Raw genomic sequence first — 21,721 nt, 5'->3', positions numbered from 1 at the left:
CCCCTGCCCCCAACAGATGGGCTACACGCCTTTGCACCAAGCAGCTCAGCAAGGTCACACCGATATCGTCACCCTGCTGTTGAAACACGGAGCCCAACCCAATGAGATTACATCGGTGAGTCACGGTCAGGCATAACTTTTCCCTTTACCTTGTTCAGGGGTCCTCGGTTTACAAAGGAGACTAAGGGAAAGCTGCGGTTGTTTTAAATACACATTTTAATTTTATTTCTCTGTTTCTCTCGATCCCAACACAGAATGGGACATCGCCACTCGGCATCGCAAAGCGTCTGGGTTACATCTCCGTCATCGACGTCCTCAAACTGGTGACTGAGGAGTCCGTCTCCGCGGTGAGCCGCCATTACACGTTCGCACGGAGGCCATAAAGATGCTGCGACGTCTCAATTGCCCGTTACTTCATTTGTATTCTCTGTTCTTCGCAGATCACGACGGAAAAGCATCGCATGAGTTTTCCCGAGACGGTGGATGAGATTTTGGACGTCTCTGAGGACGAAGGTGGGTTGAGATGATGATGGGAAACACACTTCCTATATAGCGTTGATCATCCATATCCAGAAAAAAAGAAAGGCTCGAATGAAGAAATGAATGACATACAGTAGCTATAAGATGTCTACACACATCTGTTCAAACGTCAAGTTTTTGTTTTATAAAAACGAGACTAAGTCATTGCAGAAATATTTCCACCATTGTGACCAAAACAACTCAATTGAAAAACAATTAAAATCTTTTCGAGAGGGAAGTGAAAATGAACAACTAAGATAATGTATTTGCACAAGTTTGCACGCCGTCTTATAACTGGGGATGTGGCACTGTTCACAAACAACCAATCACATTCAAGCTTACGTCAAATGTGAATCAGCACCATTAAAGGGGCCTCTGATTAACCTCAAATTCAATTGTTCCAGAAGGTGTTTCCTGTTTTGCTTCCAAGCAGAAGATTGAAAGTTTTAGGCTGGTATTTTGAACTGTTCAAAATTCCCTCCATCTTAACTTGGGCCCCAGTTCCATCGGAAGTAAAGCAGCCCCGAGGCATGATACTCCCACCACCATGATTCACTGGTGTCCTTTTGGTGATGAGCTGTGTTTGTAGCAAACATACAGTACATTTCAAAGTGCATTTGCCCAAAAACTTCAGCATTGGTTTCCTGGGACCATAGCACATTTTTCCACATGCATTTTGATTGTAGCTGGTCTTGAATGTTGTGTACCACCTTACCCCATAGCGCAGAAGCGAAGAAGTTGGGAGATTGTTTTACTTCCTCCCTTATGAAAAGACTTTTTTTTTCAATTGACTTGTAGAGACTTTAGGTCACATTAGTGATGGAAAATAATTTGAAATTATTAAATCTGACGTCTGAACAGGTGTTTGTCGACGTTTTCCATCCACTGCGTGTTTTGACTTGACACGGTGAATGAGCGTTTATAACGTCCCTTTTCATTTTCTTCGTAGGAGTCGCCCAGCTAACGTTAGGTAGGATTGTGTGTGTATATCCTCTTCTTTGTCCGTTCCGGTGGCTCGTGAACCATGTGGCTTCATCGCAGTCGCGCACTCATTTTCTCTGTGCACCACTTCTTGTCTTTCTGATCAGTTCCTCCGACTCAACTTCAGCCATTTTTGTTCCGCTCTATTTTTACGCGCTCACCCTTTATCTCTTGCTCCGAGATTTATTTAGAGAGAAAACGTGTCCTGTTTTTTTTTCATCAGCATGTAGTCACAGCATTTTCCTTATACGAGCGTTTGACACACTTCTATTTGGGTACTCATTAACCCGACAGGGCCTCTCGTTCTAGTCCAAATCAGCTGTTTGTTAATGAGATTCTGTATCAATGACAGCCTAATTGACCAACAAGCTAATTCAACATATGCTGCCCTATTCCTGAAAACAACACATAGTTTTTGTTTATGATTTTATTCATTTTGCTCAAAAATAAAATTGTGTTGTTGGCATCTGGCTTCATTTTTAAATGTATTTATGTATTTTTTTTCTCTTTGAAATAAGTTTGTGTTTGTCTTTGTTCCCAAGCAGCTCATACAAATCGTGATCTATGGTTTCCTGTTCTATAATTTCCATCTCATAATTCTTTAATAACAGCTATTTTCTCCTACACAGAGACAACCATCACCACGTGATTGCATCTTTATTGAGCATGATCACTTAAAAAAAAAAAAAAACAAAAAAAAAAAAAAAAAAAACGCTCTCACCAGGTGGCTGTTTGCCCTCCATGCTCGGTGTTGTTGGGTTGACTCCATTGCTTAAACTCAGACTGTCTCGTTTTTTTATTTTAATCTTCTTTTTCTTCCCTGTGATGTGGCGAAAGCGAGGTGAGGGGGAAGGATTGTTTGTGTCAAAATTAACTACTTCGATCAAAGGAGAATTGGAGAAAGTGACATTATTCTGATGTTCGTGCAGAAGTCAATCACACTTCACAATATTGTCACATTTCATTGGGGAGAACTTAAGACCCTTAATACTTGAGAATGTATTCGTTCTTTTTTCTTCTTGTTATTCATTTAATTTGTTGTCTTTTTTTCCTCCTACTTGCACTTTTTTTTTAAATATGTGTGTGTTGGTGTATATACGTGTGTATATATATATATATACATATGTATATATATATATATATATATATATATATATATATAGATATAGATAGATAGATATTTAAATGGAAGTGCTTCTTTAAAAAAAATACACAGGCGACGAGTTGCTTGGAATGGACGGCGCACGCTATTTGAAGCTCGATGACTTCAAGGATCAAGACGACGATTTCCTTTCCCCAAAGAAGACACTTCGAGATTTCGAAGGTGGTGTGGGCACCACGTGAGTCCATTTGTGATGTAATCAGTTTAGATTTCTTTTTATTTCTTTTAGAAGTACTTGGAATACATGATTTTAGTAGTCAACGTGTTACATAATTAGAATTTGGGTTCCTCCTCTTAACCTAAACAAATTGAAAAAATACTTTATCACATACTGAAATGACAACAACATAATATGTGTACAAACCGGTGATAAGTGACACAAAATGCAACATTGAGGTACTGTGAGCTATTATAGTTTTCGTTTTGCAGGAGACTGATGAGACAACATTCATAAGTCAGGAAAAACACTAACTGTAATAATAAACTGGCTCCTATATGTCAAGATTACAAACTAAATCTTGATTTAGACCAGTCTCACTTCAAAATGACAAAACTTGAGTTTGCCCACTGTTGTTCGCTTCATTTTTTTCTGAAACAAAAAGTCATTTGCCAAGAAATTATGAAGAAATAATAATTTATACATAATTCAACTGTATTTCATATTACAGTTTTGTACATTTCTGTGGCCTAAATTTGGGTTAGTTTACTTTTGAATAATTTTCTCTCCCACAGGCCCTATTCTCCTGCCATTCCCAGGATCCCTTGTGTGTCGCCAGAAACTGTTCTTCTCGATCAGGTATGTTTATCTCTGCTTCAGTGTGGTTATGGATACCAATTTATAGCATCTTAATCTCATCTTGATTTTTAAAGCGTGAGAGAGTCCCCAATACACACCGAAATCGGATATGTCTGTCATGGTGACCTGTGAGAGGTAGCTTGTTTCCACAGGTCTTATTGATCAGGTTTACCATATATTATATATCCTGTTTTTTGACACATCAGTGAGGTAGAACCACTCCTAACACATACCACGCAATAATCACATGGAATATTATTTAAGAGCCATCCGACAATCGGGACTTTGCCGACTTGGAATTTTTCATTGATTATCAGGAAATTTTTACTCTTCTTAATTTATCAAGGATGGAAGTTTTATTTTCAAAAACAGTCATTCTGTAACAATATGTGACCGAGAGCTGATTCCGGTAGCTCCCAGGTCCAACCAACCCCCCCCTCCAAGGCCTTCCAGCACACCTTCGGGAAAACAAACAAAAATACACAAAGAGACTACTTGTATTCTATTGATATTCCTTTTTTTCTGATCTTAGTCAATATCTTTTTCAAGAACCTCACAGATTTAGTCCTGTTTACATTTTCGCTTCATAACCCTTCCTCTCTTGTGTTTCCTGTCTCTCTGACATCAGCACACCCCCATCCCGCTGTCAAAGGAATATGACGAAGATTCTCTCATCCCGAGCAGTCCAGCGACAGAAACCTCAGACAACGTCAGCCCTGTGGCCAGCCCCATTCATACTGGGTGAGCTTCTTGCACTCTTCTTTTGGGGCCACTGTTAGGCTCCACTGTCTCCATTATGAAACCTCGATGGACTAGTTGCGCTTTAATATTCTTAATTGTCCTACAAGAAAAGGAGATAGGCAATGGACATTCTTTGTTCAGAAAATAAAAGATTTTGAGGTGGGGAAAGGTGCACAATTCACTACTGTGTAGTATGGTGTAAGAGTACATCATCACGTGGCTCAGTTACTGCCAAAATTTCTAATATGATTGTTTTAGATCTATGGCCAAAAAGTGTTTTTCATTTGGTTATTTTCTATAATGATCTTTACTTTTGCACTGTCATAGATTTTGGGTAGAGTGTCAATTGGCACCTTTTGATGAAATTCTGGTTACATTACAACCGTAGGATTGAAACTGTAAAATAAGGAGCCCACTCTACATCATCAGAATCAGCTTTATTGGCCAAGCATGTAACAAGGAATCGGTACATTTTTAAGCTTTCTGATTGCTTAACTGATATGTACAATTTAACTGATACTCAACATGTTTGCTTGAAAGAATAGAACCTTGACACTGAGCATTTATTGGAAATTATAGTTGTACTACAGGCCATTATTCAAATGTATTTTCTGTAATTGACTAATCTCCAGTAAGTCGTGCCCGCCATCTCTCCTCAGTTGCCTCAAATAACCTGCACTCAATTTGACAGAATTGAACAAATGAGTCCATCCTTACTCCCATTTGTAATGTATAGCATATCAGATCCCTTACATTCAAATAATAATCTACTGGTACAATAAAATAAGAGTGGGACTGGTGATATGTTACATCTGTAGTGCTTCTCATAATTAGACACGTACCTGAATTTACTATACCAGCCGATTTAGGTTGAGAGACGGCGTTCACCCTGGACTGATTGGCAGCCAACTGCAAAATACCTTATATAGGAAAATGACCAATTAGGCACTCACTTTCACACCTCTGGGCAATTTAGTGTCTTCAATAAACCTAACATGTTTGTTTTTGGAACGTGGGAGGAAGATCGATTACCTGGAGAAACCCCACGCAGGAATGTTGCCCATCTTCCACATGGCTCGACTGTTTGACAACACAGCCCTCTATCTATTTTACGCACAGCAGCATGAGTCAGCAATAGTGATTATAAAATGCGGAAAGAAGAGAGGGAACACTGACTCATGAGATTAAAACGCACACATGGCTCAGACTACATTTTCTTTTTGACATACTGCTGCAGTAAGGCCATTATGAAATGACAAAATTCTCGTCTTTGAATCAATCACCCTGCAGAAAACAAAAATGCCACTTTCACTCTTTTGCCAGCTTGTCTCCGATATTTCTTTCGCACAGGAGTAGGAAATAGTGGCGCAATTGTCTGTCCGCTTTTAGCTTCCTAGTGAGCTTCATGGTAGACGCCCGCGGAGGCTCCATGCGAGGAAGCAGACATCACGGCCTGCGAGTGATCATCCCTCCTCGGACCTGCGCCGCGCCGACCCGCATCACCTGCCGCCTGGTCAAACCCCAGAAGCTGACCACGCCCCCTCCTCTGGTGGAGGGCGAGGGGCTCGCCAGCCGTATAATCTCCCTGGGCCCGTCCAGCATGCAGTTCCTTGGGTGAGTCACCGATCAAAGAGCTCGACGTGAATGATTAAATAACAATTACACTTGAATTTTTAAATGCGGTGATGGAAATGAAATGAATATAATGAAGATTATTCATCCGCAGGCCAGTTATAGTGGAGATCCCGCACTTCGCCTCACTGGCCCGCGGGGACCGCGAGCTTGTGGTCCTGCGTAGTGAGAACGGCTCGGTCTGGAAAGAACACCGGAATCGCTACGGCGACGAAGTGCTGGAAACGATTCTCAATGGAATGGATGAAGGTTAGCCAGATGGAAAACCTCCATGACACACTTGAAGATGGCTCACTCTTTATCTTGATTTATGGTGTTACTATATAGAAGAAGAAAAAAAAAGGACCTTGGTAGAGAATAGTGTTTATGATGTGTTCTCCACAATGTCACATAAGCGCACTTCTTTCACCTCACTTGGAGTCAATTATGCACCGTTAACTTTCTTTCTCACCTTCCCCATCCTTACTGGTCCTCCTTTTCACTGTGTGCGTCTGCAGACTTGGAAAGTCAAGAGGAGTTGGAAAAGAAGAGAATCCGTCGGATCATCTCGACGGACTTCCCGCTGTACTTTGCCGTGGTCTCCCGCATTCAGCAAGAGAGCGATCTGATTGGTCCCGAGGGTGGCCGTCTGAGCAGTAAGCTGGTGCCCCACGTCGAGGCCATCTTTCCGGAGACAGCTGTAACCAAAAGAGTGAGACTGGGACTTCAAGTAAGTAGTTTGACAAGTTCGGCTCATCGAGGCACTCTAATAAGTTGTTTTCCACTTTGGTTCTTTGGAATGGAAATACACAGGTGCAGCTCAATAACTTCAAGAAACACTTTCTTTAGTTCAGTTGTTCAATTGAAAAAAATCGTTATGTAAGCACAATCCCAGTTAGTTTTTGTAGAGAAATTAGGTAGGAGTTGACATTCTGTATAGTATCTTTCTCTTTAATGAATCTCTAGAGTATGACGGGTTCTGCTTCTGTCATTTCACAGCACATCTGTCTCATTGTTTGTCACAGCACTGACGTTATTTATTTGAGGCAACGGCACGTGTCTGTAATTTGCGTTGCTTTATGCTGTTCTCTTTTGATGTTTTTTGTTTTTCTTTTATCCAGCCATTCTTCACTCCTCAGTTCCCCGATTTAAGTTGTGAGCCACACTGACCGAGCTGATGCACAGATCTGAGTTGGGTCAGATATGGCATATAAGTTGGTTGCATGTGTGAGTATGGCTGAGCATGTTTCAGTTCAAACAGCACATTTTGCATCTTGTTGTGTGCTTCTTTTTTCTATTTTCCAAGAGTTACAGCCACTTGGTTCATATTTCTTGTCTGGAGTATTTTCAATGACAAACAGCCCTTCTTCCATAACCTTTATTTTGCCGTTTTATCCGCTTGTCCTCTCACGGCGTCAGGCCCAGCCCATCCCCGACGAGTTGCTGACGCGACAACTCGGCAACCAGGCGACCTTCAGCCCGGTGGTCACCATCGAGCCACGCCGACGCAAATTCCACCGGCCAATCGGCTTGCGCATCCCGCTTCCACCGTCGTGGCGGGAGAGCCCTCGTGACGCCGGGGAGGGTGACACCACGAGCCTGCGCCTCCTCTGCAGTGTCATTGGTATCTGACGAACCAACTTTTACTTTTAACTTTACTTTGTATCTTTATGTATTAGGGGTGACATTGGAAGGATTCAGCCTTTTCTTATCTTGAGAAATGTGTCCTGAAAAGGTTGACAGGGGCATGAATGACACTGTTTGCTTTATGTATTAGGTGGGACAGCACCTGCTCAGTGGGAGGACATCACTGGGACGACCAAGTTGATGTATGCAAACAGTTGTGCCAACTTTACAACCAATGTCTCTGCAAGGTGTGAGCTCCTCGTCATAAACAATTTGTGTATTTACCTCAAGTGTTCTTGAAATTTGGGTCCAGCGAGCTGTTATAAGGGAGATTTTTTTTTCCAAGTATGCCCTCACAATTCTAACGTCAAATAAACAAATTATTATATATTGGAATTAAGGGGGGGGCATCATAATGTTATGATGGCAAACCACACTTTGTTTTTTGAGAAAGGAAGTTGTAATGTCATGAGAATAACATTAGAAAAAGAACAAATACTTTAGGATGTTAAGAGAAGAAAGTTGTATTTTCCCAGGGTAAAGTTACAAAATGATATTAAAGTCAAGGTTTAAACGGGGGGGGGGAGTAACATTTTGACAAATAAATTTAAAAAAAAGCACAACTTTATTTTCGAGATTGCCACTTTTATTCTGTAAAATAAAAAAGTAGGACTTTATTCTTGTAACAAATACCCACCTGGTTCTGAAAACCCCAAATTCAAATTCATGTGGGGATGTAAGATTTATTATACAGAGGTTTTAATTGGTCCAAAGGAAAGAAAGAAGACATCAGTGTGCTCCATATGAAAGTATGAATCTTTTAAATGTAAGACATACGTACAGTATATCATCCATCCATCAATTTTATTTGGCACTTATCCTCATGAGGGTCACGGGGAGCGCTGGAGCCTATCCCAGCTGTCAGCGGGCAGGAAGCGGGGTACAGCCTGAACTGGTTGCCAGCCAATCACATGACACATGGAGACAAACAGCCGCACTCACAATCACACAACAATTTCGAATGTCCAATTAATGTTGCATCTTTTCGGGATGTGGGATGAAACCGGAGTGCCCGGAAAAAACATGCACAATCCCCACAGGCGGGGGCCGGGATTGAACCCGGGTCCTCAGAACGCTTTACCAACTGATCCACCGTGCTGCCAGTATATCATTTATTGAAAATTATTTTGAGGACCCTCAAACTCAGACTCTCAGAACCCCTCTGTCCCTGAACCCACAGTTTGTGAACCCCTAAGTCACTGTTGCCTCCCGGGTGTACAAAGGGTCTGCTTTGTCTTTCCCACAGATTTTGGCTTGCAGATTGCCCCCGCACGGCAGAGGCTGTGACCTTTGCCAACCTTTTGTACCGGGAGCTGATGGCTGTGCCTTACATGGCGAAGTTTGTTATCTTTGCAAAGATGAACGAGGCACGGGAAGGACGCTTGCGGTGTTACTGCATGACCGACGACAAGATGGACAAGACATTGGAGCTGCACGAAAATTTCACCGAGGTTGCACGGAGTCGTGACATAGAGGTCAGCACTCAGTAAAAAATTATTTTTAAGTATATGTGTTCCTTAAGGACAAGTTCGATGAATAAATTGATGAAATGTGCCTTGTGTATATGTGAAATACAAAAAAAAAAACACCTGAGACAGGGCTTTTTAGTACGGTGCGTCTTATAGTCGTTTTTTTAGCAACATTTTTTGTTGATTTTCACAATTAACTGGAAAAATTGATAAAACATTTCTCAAATTTATGCTCAAAGGCATCTGTAGATCTACAATTGGTTGTTTTTTCCATGTGTTTTTATATAGACCAGTGCCAAAAATTTAAATGAGACTACTATAAAACCCCTAAATGTCTTTCAACTACAAGCATTTATCAAAATAATAGAATAATTCTTCAGAGTTTTGTATAGAAGTTTGTGTGGGTTTGGATCTGCATAACAAGGATTTAAAAAATAAAACCAAACCCAGAAAAGTTTGCTTTATTTTCTTGATGATAAAAACTCCTTTGGGTGTAAACTTTTCTCAAGTCAGATCTCATTTTTCACTTTTCATTTTTTTTCTTTTCTTTTCTTTAAGCTGATGGAGGGCATGCCACTGCATTTGGAATGTTCCGGAAACCTGGTACCGATCAGGAAAGCCACACAGCAGCCTCGCACCTTCAGCTTCCAGGCCTTCAGAGATAACCGGCTGCCCGTTTCTGTCAAGGTCTGTTTCTGTGCGACTCTAAAGGCACTGCAGTAACTGTGTTGTGTTCCTGTTGTTAATATGTATTCACCTGTGGTTTAATGAATCGAATCCCCTGAGGAGCGCCTGATGACCCCCCCCCCCAAAAAAAAAATCCTCCTCTGTTTGCCCTTCCATCTTTCCAATATTGTGTTCAAAATGAGTACAGTGCAATGCAGCTCCAACAAGCCCAACAATGTGTGTCTGTCAAAAACCTTAATTTTAAGGTGGATGAGACCACTTATGATGTTTTATTGTCCATTTTAACAATTTCGTTCATGATTCTTCATTGACAGTCGTGTTTTTAATCAATTGAATTGTTCATCCGTTTACAGAGATAATCATACCCACCTAGGTAACTTGAATTTATTGTTGAAATAGTCTAATTGTGATGGATTAGGACATTTTGCCCAAACGCTTTGCTCTGGTTCGTTGCTTGGGTGCTTCATCCATTTAAAGCGAATCCCTCAAATACATTTGTTCTTTTTCCCAACTGAAAGCAAAAAAAAATAATAATAATTGTAACTGTAAAACCCCTTTTGAACTCGGTTTCTAACCAAAACAGCAACACCTGAGAAACAGAAAATTTTAACCAGGAGTGTGATCAAACAGTTTGTAGCCTCTTTTTTTTGTTCATTACATCAAACTGCCGCTTATTGTAAAGTGAGTTCAGTTGTTTTCACTTCACACCCAAATAAAAGGTTGTCCAAATCATCATTTACACTCAGATAAATTTTTCATGTCATCATGAATTCCTTTCAAATATGCATGATTCCATAATAATGTGTTGTCACGCCATTGTGCCTTTTGTATTTACAAAAAAAAATATATATATATATATGGTTTTGTGACCTTTTTTGTCTGTTTTTCATCGTACTTTAAAAGTTTTTCAGTGACCATGTTCATGTTGTTCTGATGTCCTCATTTGTTTCTTTGGTTTTCCCACGTGCGTCTTTGTGTCATTGTGACTCTGTACCGTTGCGCCCCCCCACCAGATAAATTCACCATCCCCTTTTGTTTGTAGCGACTCTCTTGCAAGAGCGTCTGCACGTCCCGTCACTCCCTCGCGTTCCTCGCCAGCCTCGCAATCTTGCGGCCTCGCCTATCTGTTTGTGTCCGTCTCACTGTCTCTCTCTCTCTCTCTGGCGGTCACTCTCGTACTCGTCTGGTCTGACAGACGTCCAGGTAAAGTGGGCAGGTAAATCTCACCCTCGCGCCTGCCTGTGGACTGCTTCCATCCCCCGCTTTTGGCCTCCAATTTATGACTGCACCATGTGCCTGCGACATTGCGGTGGGGTCTAATACTTGCTTTGATTTGATTTCCTTCCTTCTCCCCTTGCTCTTCTATCCTGCTTTCTCCTCTTACAACCCTTCTTGTGCATTCATCTCTCTACTATCTTTCCTACTCTATCCTCTTCTTTCTTTTTTTATCTGCCTTAGGTCAGAGATAGTAACAAGGATGCCACAGGGTTTTTGTCCTTCCTAAGAAAGTGCACCAAGTATGAGGATGCACAGCATGTCCTATGCAACCTTAACATAGCAATGCCACCCTGTATCAAGGTAAGGCCTTATCTTGTGCACATTGTGTTTGGATTGCATGACTGTCTTTTGATTGAAGTTTTCTTTTTTCCACCCTCCAGGTGGTAGGAAGTGAAGAACGAAGGCGAACTTTGACACCTCTCGCCCTGAGGGAGCGCTATGGTGCTCTGAATGAGCCTGGTTTGGGTAAGATCACTATCTGATAGACAGCCCTCCCCTGAAATATTTACAGTGGAGGCGGGCTGAGAGTCCTGCACTGTGCCTTTACCCAAAGCTCTCTGCTCCCCATTCTGTCTTCTCTATTTCCTCCCCTCTCAAATGTGCACGCAGGGCACAACGACAAAGCCTTGGATGCAATGCACTGCTTTTCCGTAAGCCCCAAGGTTCTCTGCAGTGCAGCTTAAGGAAATAGAGTCGACTAAGTGGAAAAAAAAATGATGCACAATAGCCCCTCATAAGAACCGAAAAGGCTCCATGGCACCTGAGTAGTTTTCCTCTCTGGGGTGCCATGGAATCGATGAATGATGATGTTTTGCATGGCGCTGGTGTCTCCACTGCGATTTCCATTGGCATGGATGGCAGGTACTGTTAGCATTACTGTAGCTTAGCTCTGGGAATTGGCAGGACCTCGCAGTGGAGCAAGACAGAGGAGCCCTTATACTAATTCCTTGTAATTGCACCAAGATGCTTACTCATTGCTGATAGAGGACAGGTGTTTTTTTTTAGGGTGGGGGGGGTGCTGGTGAGCAAGGCCTTTTCTGTCTTATCTTAGACGCAGCGCAGCTACATTGCACTTCGCGTTACTGAATGCTATTTTGATCATTGGGACTGGCATCTGAATGCGCTGCAATATTCTATCGTCTTCGGCCCTTTTGATTTTGGACATTTTTGCTCATTTCCTTCCAACAGAGCAATGGTTGCATTCAGGTAAGTATCACTATAAACTATTTTCAAGGAAACTTCCCCCAGCTCACTTAGGACCAAGTTGTATATACATCAGCTATCCATATGCAGTGCAAGAGCTGTATCATATTCTGCCTTAACGACGGTTCTCCTGCATAATCACGAGTCACTATTTATAATTTTTCTGTTTGCAAATTTCTTGGAGGAACCTATCCTCTGTTATGCTGGAAACAAATATATACCTGTTTTTATACAGCGGTCTATGCTCATTTAAATATAAAAGCATTACTTTGCTGCCATTTTAGTGCCAATAAACTACCGTATTTTCTGCATTATAAGGCGCACCACATTATAAGGTGCACGTCCAATAAAAGGCATATTTTAAAACTTTTTCCATCTATAAGCCGCCCCATATTATAAAGTACACCGGATTATAAAGTGCATAGAATAGACGCTAAAGTAGAGGCTGGGGTTATGTTATGCATCCATTAGATTGAGCTGCACTCAGGGCTCAATATTGATCCATATATAAGGCACACCAGATTATAAGGCGCACCGTCGGCTTTTGAGAAAATTAAAGGCTTTTAAGTGCGCCTTATGGTTTGGAAAATACGGTATGTAAAAGTGAAAGAACGAGTTTCATTTAGTGAGGCAATAGCCATGTCCAGAATAAAATTAAATATAATAGCCTTTCTGTCATAATGCACAACATAATTGGAATGTTCTGCCTTGGTGTAATGTAAAAAAAAAAAGAGAGAGAGAAAGAAAACACAAACAAGGATCGTGTTCTAATGAAATGATGTGCAAAATGCCAGTCGAAGCAATTACATAAATAAATGGAGTGCAATTATAAAACAATAATCTACGCCACCATCACAGTGCCTATAGCGCTTTACTGAGACTCACATCCATCCATTCATAAAGGCCCAAGGGAAGCAATTTAGAGCTCATCTTCTGACCCAAGTAAACTTTGAATAGTAGTCAGCTTGAGCCGCAATATGAATCGTTTACCAACTAGACCAACTGAGCCACAGCTGCCCATTATAGACAATGAAAAATGAAATGACATTTTAAAAAAAGGTAAGATGTGGATTACAGAATTAGAAGCGATTCATAGATCATTCATACCACCTGAAAAGTAGTGCCATGCCACCACCTTGTATCAAACCAAACCAGAATTTCACTATTCAGAGCCAGGCTCGGTCCCAGTAGACTTCATTTTTGATTGGCACTATCAAAAAGGTATCGTTTGAACAATTTTTGTCAGTGTTGCGGTTGTTAGAATGTCTGCCTCACGGTTCTGAGGTTTGTGAGTACCTGGGTGGCTTTTCTCCAAGTACCTCCCACCTTTGGAAAAACGTACAAGTTAAGTGTCATTGAAGACTTAAAATTTTCCATAGTTGCAAATGTGAGTGTGCTGTGAATGGTTGTTTGATTGGGATTGACAATTACCAACCAACCCAGGTTGTCCTTAAATCACACAACATATACGTAGTCATATTACAGTAATATGCTGGCCTTGTACTAGCTATTATAGCGTGCTTGTGGTCATGAAGTTGTAGCTGGCCTGGGTATGTGCCTCGTTGTTATGAGGCGTCAAACTGACTACATTTTCACGTCTCCAGCCGCAGTGAACGCAATGGAGCGCACCGAGGTCAAGATCAACATAATATCAGAGCAGCTGGGCTTAAGCTGGGCAGGTCAGTCACCTAAAAAGAAAGTCTTGAGGCTCTGCTTGCTGTTTTGGGGCTTTTAATTGACTCGCCTCTCCTCCGCTCAGAGTTGGCGCGAGAGCTTCAATTTGGCGTGGATGACATCAATAGGATCCGTGTGGAGAATCCCAACTCTCTGCTGGACCAGAGCTGCGCCTTGCTCAACCTGTGGGCTGAAAGAGAGGGCAAAAGGGCAAAAAGTATGTCCCACTTATTCTAATACAGAGGGTCCTTGGTTTTACTACAATCCTGACATACAATGTGACATTTTTTTTTTTTTGCCACAACAACGTAAGGATAAGTGTCCACGCTTTATGACACAGAACACCGTCGTAAACCAAGGACCATCTGTCCAGACTTGTGTGTACGCATCCATAGCTTCATGACACGCACAAATCCCAATTTGTTTAACCTGCCTCTGATGCTCCCGTCAGTGGAAAGCCTATACATTGCCTTGAAGAACATCGACCGTGCAGACATCGTTAGCTCGCTGGTGGGTCAGGCCGGAGCGCTGGCACCCGGCTCTTCAGAGGAGGGCGCTTGCCGGCTGAGCGATCGTGACGCCGCCTTGCTGTCCCCTAGTGTCATCAATGGTACGACACACACACACACACAAAGGTCAGATGACAAACGAAAAAAAAGTGTTCATATCTATTAAGCACTTTTGTCTAATCCACACTAATGAAAACCTCATTTGCCTGAACTTGGCAGAGATAAATAAAAACAAAAAATTGCAAAAGCAGCCACTTAGTCATTTTCAACTAGACCAGAGCTTTAAAAGTACGCACATAGTTCTTCTAAAGCCTTGAGGCTTTTTTTTTTGTCCTTTCTCACGGCTGCAACCCTTCCTGTGAGTCTGGGTAACGGCCTTTTTTTTTTTTTTTTTTTTTTAATTTTTTTACCTTATCTCTGTTGCTTCACAAGAGGTCACGGACACAAGGCCGTCGCGCCTCGTGCACAAGCCACGAGTTATTAGGCACCCGTTTTTCAGGAGGGGTAAGTGGAAGGGTGGAAGTTGGGGCTGCATGGTGGTCTGCTACTGATGCCGACCGAGGGTCTAAGGAATGGTGTCATTCTCCGTAGCGGCATGCACGTATACCCCTCCGCCTCACTGAAGCACAAGTCATTCTTTATCACAAACCCATACATGAGAAACAAAGGTACATTATCTCCCGTTTTGATTGACACATTTAATCTAAGATACTTTACATTTTTCAGATCTGGTTTATTTAATGAGGGATGTTTGAGTCTTTTTTTATTCTTCTTTTTCTAACGTTTCTGTGTGCGTCTGGGATGTATCCACTAGTCAAAAGTGGCACAAGTACACAGAAGACAGTGTGCTCTGGGCCATCATACCTTGTTTCTATTCCTCCTTCCTTCTTCTCTCTGTGCCTGAGAACAAGACAGAGCCCAGCATTTGTCTTTTTGCTCAGTCTCTCTTCTCTCTCTCTTTCTCTCTCTCTCTAGCTAGCTATCTATCTGTTTGTCTCTAAACCTACCACATGTCATATCTGCTGCCTCTTCCTCTTCCCCTCACCTGCTCTTCTTCCTCACAGCTCTTCCTGTCCGACCTCTGACCCCATTGTGGCCTTATGTCGAACCTCCGGGCCTCCTCCTCTTCCTCCACTCTTGTCATTCAATTTCCCCGTGCTCCTCCCTCATTCAGCGGAGCGGGGGAAGCCTCTCCTCCGCCTCTTTCAGTCCAGCTCTGTGTGTCTTCGACAGTTTGTGCACGGGCATGCTGCATGATAATGTATCGCAAGGACTGGTGCATTTGTATTTTTAGAGACGATAAAGTCACTTGTGTGTGAGAGACAAGTGTGTGTATGTGTGTGCGGGCAATTTTGAATCTTTATTTGCATGGCATGCTTTCACTCTCTCAGGTCTTCACTGTGTACAATGTTTTGGACTATTCAGTCAATGTATTTAAAACGTCAATGCTTTATTAACAGACAAATGTGCCTTTTCCTTTTCTGTGAACTAAATGGTGTTTTTGAGTTCCATGCTGTAACACGTGAACTGCTGTGCAGCACATAATTCTCACGCAAGGTGGCTGTGACACTGTGTCTTTCATTCATGGGCAAAAGTCTTAATCATAGAGTTGGGGACACTAATTGTTCAGAGTACATTTTTTTTTCTAAACAGAACGTTAATTAGATCATGTCAAAACTCAAAGTTACACTCAAAGTTAGGGGGGTGCAACGACTGAGCTGTTGCCACCCAACTGAAAATAGTATAACATTATAAAAAAGAAACATTTCAAAGAAATCCCAACTAGTGATATTCAACCAGGGTCCATCCATCCATTTTCTTAGCCGCTTGTCCTCACAAGGGTCCCAGGGAGTGCTGGAGCCTATCGCGGCTGTCAACGGGCAGGAGGTGGGGTACACCCTGAACTGGTTGCCTGACAATCACAGGGGAAATACAGACAGACAAACAACCGCACTCACAATCACACCTAGGGGCAATTTAGAGTGTCCAATTAATGTCGCATGTTTTTGGAATGTGGGAGGAAACCGGAGTGCCCAGAGAAAACCCACAGAGGCACAGAAAGAACATGCAAACTCCACACAGGCTGGTCCTTAGAACTGTGAGGCCAACGCTTTCCAGCTGATCCACCATGCCCAGTTTCAACCAGGGTATCGCAGGAAATTAATTTCACTTAATTTAGTACTATTTGGTATTTACAAATGCTTATCTTTGTCAATCTAGTGACTCGCAAAAAACTAGCCAGCTTTTGCCATCCATAAAACAGATTCAGTCATGGCGTTTTGTGAGTACACCAGCTTGATGTTCAATTAAACAAATCCAGGTTTGACACTGAGTCAGTACATTTGTGACTCAGTTAAGACAAGAACATCATCGTAGTTATTGGGAGAGACTGAACTCATTGACGGCCATTTTATTCCGACCCCTCATTGAGATTAATTGGAATTTGACTGATGCGACCTGGTCAACATTCATCATCAGAATATCTTTAATAACTGCACAGGCAATGTATCATCGTTCAGTGAGTGTGACGAATGAGGCGGGATAATAAATGAGTCAAACGATGCGCTGCACACATTTCATCTTTTTTAACAAAACTGTTATACAGACATAAAGTTAATCACCTATGATAAATGAAAAAACAACTCGCTCTTAAAACTCTCAATCTTATGACATATTAAGTGACAAACTTATAGGAGCTAGTTACCAAGAACTTTGATGGGTTCAAATGCAAAATCAAAGTCTTTCACAATAGCTGTGCCCATTCAAACCAAAACTGACAGTATAATGTATACATATTTGTTGGGATTTTACAACTTTACTACAGTCATAAATATTAAAACGGGATAAAGGAAATGTCAGTTGAGAAAATGAAGTCCAGCAAAATAAGGTAACGGCTCGTTTGAGATGCTCAGGTCACACAAGCAATTCCATAAACAGAATTTCAAGCCATTTAAGGAAATCCGGAAAATCCGGTCAAACTCCAAATGCGTTAATGAGTTTAAAAAATTGACGCAAGGCTCGACTACACAATTATGTTGGCCAGTGAACAGGCTGTATTTATGAAAGAGTTTCAATGTTTTATTTTGTGATCTAATATTTTGCCCAGGTTTGTTGGAAAACAGTCGCCATTGTGCGAGCATTATCTGCTTAGTAGTGTGAGTGATGATTTTATTGTCCTTTCAACGTCTGACTACTTTTCTATAGTCAAGCCTCACCCGTGAGCTTCAAGTGTTTGTCCCCATCTGTATTCCGATATGAGTCGTTTGCGTGAATGATGTGCCGTGCAATCTGTATTCATTTTTTTTGCTGTTGTTGTGGGATGATGATCTCTGTGCTGTAGTTCATTGCTGCCGCACCATATTTTGTAACCCTGTGCCTTTGACACCTGCGTGTGCTTGTGACTAAATACTGAACTAGGAGTTAAAGGGTAAGGCGTCGCACACATTTGTCATTCTAACCCTCATTGCAATTCTGACCCATTCCATTATTTTCACCTCATTCTGAAGCCATTTGTCATCCTCCTGGCCCCGCAACATCCCAGAAACACACACATGCGTACGTCTAGACAATCAAAATCAAAGTGCTTGGTTAAATTTTCATCCATACATCTTGTAACTACTCAATACGACACAGTTAATTTGACCTTTTTTAGATTAGTCATTTTCATGACAAAGACTATCATTTGAATTGTCTCCACCCGAGAATTTTATCAGGGAAATACCATAATTCCCGGCCAGAAAGAGTTTAACGCTAGCGCTAATGGTAACAGGGCCGGTTCATATAACACTTACCAGTAAATATCACTGAGACACGCCAGTAACACAGCAGCAACATGCTAGCACAGCGCTAACACCAGCGCAGCACAAACAGGGACGGTAAAAGTCACTTCCTCGGCATATATATTCCACCGGTCTCATTCTTACCTTTTCCGCTCGAGTGCCCCCTTGAGGCCATTAGAAAAAAATACACAAACTAGCCGCATAACCACATAAACCGCAGGGTTGAAAGGGTGTAAAAAAAGTTGCAGCTTGTCAGTCGGAAATTACACTAACTGAAAACAAAAAGCCTTCCTTAAATGTCGGATTCATAATAAATCATCAGAAATGAGTCATACACATAAATGCAGAAGAGCACACACACATTAGCCATTCCATCTACAGTATTTTATAGATGTGTGTGTAACAGTCCCCTTGTTGATTTTTTAAAAAATGACTCTTTTTGTTTTGAACGAGAGCACACTGCGACTTTCTTAACTGCTCCACATTGACATTACATCAGAACCTTGCTGCTCCATTGCTGTGAAGCTTGTGAGCCATGACTGCACATCCACAAGCTCGAGCGTGAACTTCCCCTCATCAGTAGATAGGATCACTTCCTTGGCAGTTGTAAAGGTTTTTTTTGGGCAAATCCCATCGCAGCTACAGATAGGACAAGCCTACCGTATCTCAGCTTGAGGTGAAGTTCTCTTTCAGTTTTACGGTGAAATTCGTCACGACCATAGAGATTTTTTACGTGGGGGATGAGTTGCATTTGTGGAGTGTGGGAAAGCCAGGATTCGGCCCAAGTCATTTGAAAAAATGTCCAGTTTGCCTTGGAAGGCAAACATCAAGTTTGATGACAGTTTTGTCCTTGCATTGTAATTCCTCATGTAAATTATTAAGATGCCTAAATGAGGCTTATTCACACTGCAGGTCAATTCTGACTTTTTTGCTTAATATGACATGTCAGATTGTTTTATGACCATGAACAGTACAATTCCTATTCCTTCATATCCAACGCAGACCTGTCAGATGTGGCTATAATTCACATATGTAGTCGATGTGATTGCAGTATGGACACTCGTGGGGTGCGCATTCTACCTACACGTCATCAAAAGGCGACAAACTTCACAACTGCTGGACAAAACACACACGTGACAAACGCGAACGGCAAAGAAAGGAGCAGAAAACAGTCAGTGGCAAAAAAAAAAAAAAGCCCAACTCTTTGAAATGACCACAAATGTGTCACGTGAAGGGCTGTATTTACTTCCATTTACACAGAATCTCTTGACTGTAACTTTGTTTTTTGGTGCATATGGATGACATCACATACCTGTTCCATCCTAAGCAGAAGCCGTATTTGTCTTTATCATATAAAGTGAACAACTAACTATGCTAATGAGAAAATCAACTGAACTCCACATGAGGGACAGCATTGCGTTCTATTATGTTGATAAGCCACCACCACGACTGTTCCTGGCCATATCGCTGGTGCTTCGTTTATAAGGAGAAGGATTTTACACTCAATTCTAAAATTAAGTGTCTCCCCGGTTCGTTGAACTTATGACTGCGAAGAAAAGACGCTATCCTCTTCATGCTCGACAGCATGAAGGTCATGACATTAGATAGCAGACATCTCTGCTTTTCCGAGTTGTTTCAGGAACGACATCTCTGGTCAGAATGTCAACCCTGTGAATGTTTGAACAGACAGACAGAAGTCCCGGTTTAATAGCGCACTCGTTTTAATTTCATCATCAATCAGAACCTGGTCTTTTGCCAGTATCCACGGCGCACCAAAGCAAGCTGCTGCGGCCCTCTTCTGAGCTGCGCAAGGCCGCTTAATTGTAGTTCAGCTCCAGTTGTAAGACTAACTTTGAATGTTAGCAATTCATTGTTTATCTGAAATGTGGCGTGTTTTTCATTGCTGTGTCATTGGACATGATGTCTTTCAGCACTTTTGCGCTGAGGTATCACAAAGTAGAGACAATGTCTGTGTGTAACGAAACGCTAGAGTGGACATTATTTGTAATATTGCTGTTGGAAACCATTGTCGCTACCCGTGAAACATTTTAAACATTGCACAAGACGCAAGCTGATACCGCCCACACCGAGCAGTGCACTTGAAAGCAACTGAAACTTCTCACAACGCGTGGGATACTGCAAGTAATTTTCATGAGTGGCTCACTGTCAGCGACTAGTTCAGCTGCGTTTTGTCATTTAAATCAAAGGCAAACGTCACCGCAGTGTTGCAGATGTAATAGCCAGTCAGTGTGCCATGTTTTATTTAATACTTGGGGACCAAAACTGTTTTCACATACCCAAGAAATCAGCCGCTCTCCACCAAGCCGTAGAATATAGTATATAAAGTATGTGTGTACTTTTTGTCACCCATTTTCAGCAACATTCTGCTCTACCACATGCCAAAAATTCTCTATTGCAGTGACACCTGGTGACATTGCAACCATACCAAGGAAACCACTTAATGCCCTGAATATTTCATGCAAGGCTTGCTTTCATTGACCCAGAATTCTGACACTTCCATCGGAAAGTCTTTGCATGAATCACTATTCAACACGCATCCAATCTTCTGTAGCCAAACATTGTCCGTGATACCAAACAGACGTTTGACTTTTTGTCCACTTGAGCTACAGTTGTTGCTTGGTCAATCCTGAACGACACATTTTCCACGAAGAAAGTTTAAGGTTGAAGTCAATTAATTGTCTTAACCTTCAGACCGCAGCATTATTTTTTGACCATGTCTATTGAGTGTAAACTTGTTTTTTTTTTATTGATATGCCTTATAAAATGCTCTGTAAATGTATGACTGGTCTATCTCGTGTGTGTGTGAGGGCATGTTTGGGGAGAGTGAGACTTGGTCTGCATGGCAAATTCTTGAGAATGCAGGGGCACCTGCAACTTGCAGTAACTTTGCATCGTCTTCCATACGGGCCGTACTTACAAGGGTTGGAACGATACTAACGATGTTCTGGAAAAGCTGCCGAAGTGTTGTGAAAAAACTTGTGCCGATCATTCAAAATCTTGTCCAAACTCTATAACTATGTATGCCAACACCACTTTAAGATTTATAAGAAATAGAACTGCAATTATTTTTCCTGAAACTCAATCAATAATTTCTGAAATTTTGATCAACTTCCCAAAAATTACTTCTTGCAGTTCTGACCTGAACCCTTCTGGAAGTTGTCTTTCAGGGACAATTAATTCCAAACGATTCCCAAAAAATGTTCAATGAATGAACAAATATCGTGCCAACCCCAATCCCCCCTCCCCGCCCAAAAAAAAACAATAGCTGACACTTTTTTTCCTTCTTGGTCTATGTTTAATTTTTAATGTTTACAGTCCTCGCCTCGTGTGATGACTCACCAAACGCCCCCCCCCCCCCCAAACTCACTCACTGTGTCCCAATGATAATAAGCTATCATACCTGCTTCCCAGCTTGCTTCCCTTCACAGATTTGTGGATAAATCAGACTCAAATTGCCTGAAAACTAATCAAGTTTCAAACTTGCTAGAGTCAGATTGCTATAGTGTCTTTTTAATCTGGCTATTGAAATTCTTGATAGGGCTGACTCGTTTTTTGTGGTAGTTTTGTTGGGACAGGGCTGAGTCGGACACACATTTCCACCAAAT

The 21,721-nt window shown here is 41.7% G+C and overlaps 1 protein-coding gene across 1 annotated transcript in view; it reads left to right on the top strand.

Moving 5' to 3' along the window:
• The window catches only part of ank1b (ankyrin 1, erythrocytic b), a 72,422-nt gene that overhangs the window by 41,531 nt on the left and 9,170 nt on the right, over positions 1-21,721 (top strand). The window contains exons 20-37 of the mRNA XM_061800890.1: positions 17-115; positions 255-347; positions 441-513; positions 2,717-2,840; positions 3,395-3,458; positions 4,087-4,199; positions 5,589-5,813; positions 5,926-6,080; positions 6,329-6,540; positions 7,230-7,434; positions 7,588-7,684; positions 8,743-8,971; positions 9,524-9,652; positions 11,111-11,230; positions 11,311-11,395; positions 13,738-13,812; positions 13,893-14,024; positions 14,259-14,417. Of these exons, the coding sequence (XP_061656874.1) occupies positions 17-115; positions 255-347; positions 441-513; positions 2,717-2,840; positions 3,395-3,458; positions 4,087-4,199; positions 5,589-5,813; positions 5,926-6,080; positions 6,329-6,540; positions 7,230-7,434; positions 7,588-7,684; positions 8,743-8,971; positions 9,524-9,652; positions 11,111-11,230; positions 11,311-11,395; positions 13,738-13,812; positions 13,893-14,024; positions 14,259-14,417 (2,389 nt within the window). The remainder of the gene's footprint in view (positions 1-16; positions 116-254; positions 348-440; positions 514-2,716; positions 2,841-3,394; positions 3,459-4,086; positions 4,200-5,588; positions 5,814-5,925; positions 6,081-6,328; positions 6,541-7,229; positions 7,435-7,587; positions 7,685-8,742; positions 8,972-9,523; positions 9,653-11,110; positions 11,231-11,310; positions 11,396-13,737; positions 13,813-13,892; positions 14,025-14,258; positions 14,418-21,721) is intronic.

This window comes from Syngnathoides biaculeatus, chromosome 17, assembly GCF_019802595.1.
Source record: "Syngnathoides biaculeatus isolate LvHL_M chromosome 17, ASM1980259v1, whole genome shotgun sequence".
Taxonomy (NCBI): Eukaryota; Metazoa; Chordata; class Actinopteri; order Syngnathiformes; family Syngnathidae; genus Syngnathoides; species Syngnathoides biaculeatus.
This window is presented reverse-complemented; position numbering and strand designations above follow the sequence as displayed.